Below are 6000 nucleotides of genomic sequence, written 5' to 3' on the forward strand. Positions count from 1 at the left end.
AGAGAGAGAGAGAGAGAGAGAGAGAGAGAGGGGGACTGACAGGATGCCAGGTTGGCCCCCTATCTAAGGTTGGCCCCCTATCTAAACAGGTCATGATGGTTGCCAGATTGGTTTGACTGAGCTCCTGTGTAAGAGCTGAGGAAAAAAAGGGAAAGGGCCCAGGGAGAGCCAAACCACAGCACACAAACACAAACAAGCCACATTTGGTTTGGCAGGGAACACACTACTGAAGGAAAGACACTCTGACCTTGGGAAGGGGGTTTTCACCTTTATGCAAGTAAATAGAACCTTGGAGTACTTAATTACATGTATTACATTAGGTTAATTACATTGCTACACTGTTGGCATTGCCATCATTTTATGATAAATGTAACCCAAAATGTTAAAGTAAAGAGAGTATTTAATCAATGAAAACAAGTGTATCCTTCTATCTTTGGGAGCAGCTGTCATTCTTGCCTCACCACATATGGCGTAAGCATTAGTGACTTTGTGGTAAATAAATACAGATGTTGGTATGAAACGTTGTATGAAAGGGGAACGGGGGAACGTTTTACTCAATGAAGATATAATGGTATAATAATGATTTATGATGTTGTTTTGTTCTAAATGTTTTTCCTCATAATCCTGGACTATCGTACCATCATCTTATTACGTTTGAAATTGCAACAAATAATCTGCTCAGACCCCAACCAAGGATTATCAAAAGCCGCAAAATAAATTCTCGGACAACCGACTCCTAGATGCCCTGACAGACTCCCTCCACCTGCCCAAGGACTTCAGAGTACAAAAATCAGTTAACCACCTAACCGAGGATCTAAATGTAACCTTGCGTAATACCCTAGATGCAGTCACACCTCTACAAACAAAAAACAAGAAATTAGTTCCCTGGTATACAGAAAATATCCGTAAATTGGAACGTAAATGGCGCTCCACCAAACTGGAAGTCTTCCGATTAGCTTGGAAAGACAGTACCGTGCAAAATCAAAGAGACTTCACGGCTGCTTGGTCAGCCTACTTCCTCAACCTGATTGAGGAGAATAAAACAATCCCCCCAAAATGTATACTGTCGCATAATATGGTCTGATTAACATATAGGCAGACCAATCATATAGGCAATATGCTGTGATAATGTATTAGGCCTACTGCCCAAACCTCATTCCTACAAAACTGTTTGCGTGAGGTTAATGTAAAAAACAAATCTGAGCAGTAGATCTAGGCTTGCTTTTTGACTGCAAAAGTGATCTTGACTCAGAAAAGGTTGGTGACCACTGCTCTACAACCACTGTGATTACTGTGAGACCCTGCTGGTCATCTATGAATGTTTGAACATCTTGAAGAACAATCTAGCCTTAATGACCATCTACTCTTGTAAATCTCCACCCGGCACAGCAAGAAGAGGACTGGCCATCCCTCAGATCCTGGTTCCTCTCTAGGTTTCTTCCTAAGTTCCTGCCTTTTCTAGGATGTTTTTCCTAGCCTAGGGTTTCTCTATAAGCACTTCGTGACATCTGCTGATTTAAAAAGGGCTTTATAAATAAATATGATTGATTGATTATAACGCATTGTAAGACTTGTCATAAGCGTGAATTACTCCCATATGATGTCTTAGAAAATTGGGGTCCTACCTGTTGCTGGTCAGAGGTAAGACCACACAGCTTCCTCACGGTGTCTGTGGCCTCTTGGGGGGAGGACGTCCTGCCTCGGACTTGGCCTTCAGCCCCCTCCTCCACAAACTGGAGGTCACTCAGGACACCTGGACCCAGCGTATCTGAGGGAGGGAGAATATCATTGAAATGAATATCATATTACTGAGAGAGTGGGGTCTAAGGGACCAAGTTAAATTCATTTGAATAAAAGTTTGACCTTCCAGCGTCTCAATTTGAATGGCTGAGATAATTACATTCTCAAAGAATGATTGAGAACGTACTTAAGGTTTGCAACAGCCATAGTGGTACCAGCAGTAGTAGTCGTAGTAGTGTGATGAAAGTAACATCAATATGACTGCTTCCTAGCTAATAGAAGTGTAGTAATAATAGTTTATTTTGGCAGTATTCGCTTTTACACAGACACACACTACAACACCTTGATGTCAGACGGGTACACAGTGGCACAGTCATTCAGGTACACTACAGTATAGCCTATACTCACCCACTCCTGAGGGTGTGCCTTTCTGGGCTCTGAGCAGCGTAAGGGTAGAGATGGTCTGGGTCTTCACCACTCCTGTTGACCCTGACAACGGTACCATGGAGATGATCTCTGTGCAGTTGACCTCCTCCATCACTGTAGTCCCATGCCGCTGGGTACACTGGAGTTTGGAGTCCACTGTCTGAAGAGGACATAAGAGATAAGAACACCCCTTGGAAGTGTTAACTGGCTTGAGGTTACACAAGAAACTAGTGGAAGGTACGGCATTTTGCTTATTTGACACAAATGGTTTAGCCTGAGTCCCATATCTGTTTGTGCTGTCTACTCGATTGCTGTCATTGTCACGCCATGACAGCAATGGAGTTGGCAAGACAGTACAAGACGATCTGGGACTCAGGCTACCAATTTTTAGATCAATCTGAAACCTACTGACACTCTAACAGATCCTTTATGAACCAAACCTGCACTAGAAGGTTTCCAAGTCACAGAAATGGGCATCAGTCCCTAGCACTTCTGGATTTCATTATGCACTGCATGTCCCAATATCAATGCAAGAGAAAGACATCAGTGATTGGTTGTGACTATGGTAACCATAGACTGTTCCATGTTGAGGGGGGGAGAGGATGGTAGAAGATCTCACCGTGTCCTCTCTCAGAGGGGTGGAATTGGGCCAGAAGTAAGCCAGTCGGTCCTGTTGACACTGCCTGAGGTTCCTCGTCTTCACCAGTAAAGGCCCTCTCCTCTCATACTTACTAGCGCAGGTCCCGTACAGATCCGTCTGAAGAATTGACACGGGAAGGAAAAAAGGCAGAGGATTGTCCAATGTACAATATGATATGAAGACCTGGTGTCCAAACTTGACTCTGGAGAGCTACAGAATGTGCAGGCTTTTGTTCCAGCCCAGTTGTGACACACTTGATCCAAATAATGAATAAATCATGGTATTCAATGCAGATGATAATTACTTAGTTAACTGGGTTAGTGCTGGGCTGGAACAAAAGCCTGCACCCGCAGTAGCCGTGCAGAACAGACTTTGGACACCACTGCAATACGTCGTCCTCCTACTGCAAATACTAACCTAGTGTTTCATGCATGGCATATCCTGCTATTACTCATATTGGGAGACGGATCATTCCCTCCTCACCTCCTTCACTACTTCCTGCTTCTCGGCGGTGCGGGAGGTCTGGAGCATGCTCAGTAGAGCTCTCTTGATGTTCAGAGTCCACAGCTGCTCCCCCTCCTGTGGACAGAGGGCCGTGACCTTTCCCCCCTGGAGGGAGAACTTGAGGCGACTCCTCTCCAACGACTCCCTGGGAGAGTAACCAAAACACCAGATGAGACCCCCAGGACCCCAAGACCCCCAGGACCCCTAGACACATGATGGTGTTGTCGGAGCAGAGTATCACATTCTCAGGAATAACAATCTGGAATGATCTGGGACTAGTGTGCTTGTATCATTTCTGCACTATTGTGCTATCAAAATCATGCATTATTGTAGATCATTTGTGCTTTTGTAACTCAAATCATCCATCATAAATCATGATTTAATAGCAGAAACACTTAAGAAATGATCGATGTGCACATTGTAATATGCCAACTTTTTTGTAATATGCCAACTTTAATTTGGTCTGAGACGCAAAAGGTACGAAGAATAAGCAGAACACATGAAATCCGGGGGGAAACCCGCACATGAGCAAGGAAAAGAAAGATCACACACATGTACAAAAATACACACAAAACACACACAAAACGCACAATGCTAGCAATATTGATGCAGTCATTTCAGATTACCTCAAACTCTTTAGGCGTTGCACAGAATGTTCCTTCTGGGGAGAAAGACGCTTTATCTGTGGATTCCTGATCTACAGGGAGCATAGAAAAGAACATCACTAAAAAGTCCCATATGTTTTTTTTTTTTTACATCTTAGTCATTTTAGCAGACGCTCTTATCCAGAGCGACTTACAGTAGTGAATGCATACATTTCATACATTTTTTTCTGTGCTGGCCCCCCGTGGGAATCGAACCCACAACCCTGGCGTTGCAAACACCATGCTCTACCAACTGAGCTACAGGGAAGGCTATAAATTTCCCTTTTTTTTATTATATTCAACGCTGGAAATGGGGAGGAACCAGGGGGAACTGGAGTTCCCAAAGTGACTTTTTCAACAACAACAAAAATCACCATATTGGCGTAGTTTTTCTGAATATCTGACCTGCATCATAAGGTGACACTTGGAAATCACGTCAATATCCACCACACAGTCGAGAGCCAGTCCATTTCGGCCTGAGGTAGAGCCTTGTAGAGTAGTGGCTATCGTAGTGCTGTACCTGTACGTGTACCTCACCCCTCTCTGGTACGAGATGTCAGGGGACGAGGAAGCTGTAGCCAGCAAATAATATACCTATTTTGAATAATCATTATCTGGTAACATTTTATAATAACTTTCATGTATAAAGCCATTATAAATGCTTTATATTATAAAGGTGTACATATCATGACATAATTATTTATTCATAGTTTATTAAGGCTTTTGATCTATTGTCCAATCATGGAAAACAGATACTGAATCTCAACAGAGGTAGCTCTAAAATGTAATTTACAAAATGTAATATGTTTCTGTGAATGCATAAATAAACCCAAGGTAATATTTATCAAGGGGAAAGCATTGTGACTATATCATAAAATATAAATTTACTTCAGCTTAGAATAAGATCATGAATTATCACTAAATGATTTGCTCTCACCAATGCATTCTGGATGGCAGAGTTGTTGATCCATCTGAAGGCAATTACAAACTACAGAAAAAAATAACAATCACAATATCTACACACAAAACCTTGAAAACTCATTGAAAATCTCAGATGTAACTTTTAATTCGCTCCATACCGATGTCTAATTTGCAAATACCGGTAGTCATAATGAATTAGCTCATGTTCTCCTCTTTCAAAAAGTATCATCAGTTATTGTCCACTATTCACTGAAAAGTACAGTCAGTCATCCCTGTCTGAAATGCGAACTAACTATATGAATACGTCAAATCACAAATCCAATCACAAACCATAGAGAACTTACTGTGTAGTAAAATGAGAGCTGTGAAGATAAGAGAGAGCAGTAATCCAAGCTGGGGCATGGCCATAGCAGTCTCAAGTCACTGCAGCAGCCCAGGCTTCCAAGACTCCACATGTAAGTAGTTGGGCTGAAGAACAGTCACTGTTCTCACACAGCCAGTGAATGGCTATGCTTGTGCCTGTTCCTGCTGCCACAGTGACCCGCACTGGTCAAAACATCCAATCAGGAAATACCTTCCAGCCTGGAGCTACAAACATCCACTGAGCCAATCACTTGACATAACATTGGGCCCCCACTCAATGCAAAGCCTCTTTATGGTATATAAACCCCCATATGGCGAAAGAAGTGTTCCAGACAGAAAAGCACAACACACTTTGGGATTTAAAAGTTTTATATCTGTTGTTTTCTAGTGAGAATCAACAACGCTATGGCAACTTGGTTGTCAAAGTGTTGCAAATACGATACAGTAGACTTCTTCTCTGTGACCCAAGTCTTACAGCTATGCATCTTTGTCCTCATAACCCACCCAATTACATTGTAAGTAATGTTTATTATGGGTTTATTAGGATGGGGGGGCTGTACATAAAGGTCTATCCGATTAATCTTATTGCGTATATGCCCTATTATATGTCTATTACAGCATGATATCCACTATTATTGAGGTCAGATTTGCTTTAGTGAGTAATTATTGTGTGACAGATGGCTTCACAAACAGACAGCCAGAGAGCATGTGCTGTGACTGGATGATGTGAAGCTACAGTATATATGGAGGATGTCATTGGCT

The 6000-nt window shown here is 42.3% G+C and overlaps 1 protein-coding gene across 2 annotated transcripts in view; it reads right to left on the reverse strand.

Annotated features, from left to right (window-relative positions):
• The window catches only part of LOC106568756 (uncharacterized), a 67094-nt gene extending 61723 nt beyond the window's left edge, over positions 1 to 5371 (reverse strand). For both annotated transcript variants that reach the window (XM_014139386.2, XM_014139385.2), the window contains exons 1-8: positions 5220 to 5371; positions 4892 to 4942; positions 4360 to 4526; positions 3937 to 4007; positions 3290 to 3455; positions 2786 to 2923; positions 2149 to 2326; positions 1626 to 1768 (exon numbers count right to left, since the gene is read on the reverse strand). In XM_014139386.2, coding sequence (XP_013994861.2) covers positions 1626 to 1768; positions 2149 to 2326; positions 2786 to 2923; positions 3290 to 3455; positions 3937 to 4007; positions 4360 to 4526; positions 4892 to 4942; positions 5220 to 5283 — 978 coding nt within the window. In that variant the 5' untranslated portion in view covers positions 5284 to 5371. The remainder of the gene's footprint in view (positions 1 to 1625; positions 1769 to 2148; positions 2327 to 2785; positions 2924 to 3289; positions 3456 to 3936; positions 4008 to 4359; positions 4527 to 4891; positions 4943 to 5219) is intronic.
• Positions 5372 to 6000: the final 629 nt, after the last annotated feature.

Source organism: Salmo salar, chromosome ssa14, assembly GCF_905237065.1.
Source record: "Salmo salar chromosome ssa14, Ssal_v3.1, whole genome shotgun sequence".
NCBI classification, from domain to species: Eukaryota; Metazoa; Chordata; class Actinopteri; order Salmoniformes; family Salmonidae; genus Salmo; species Salmo salar.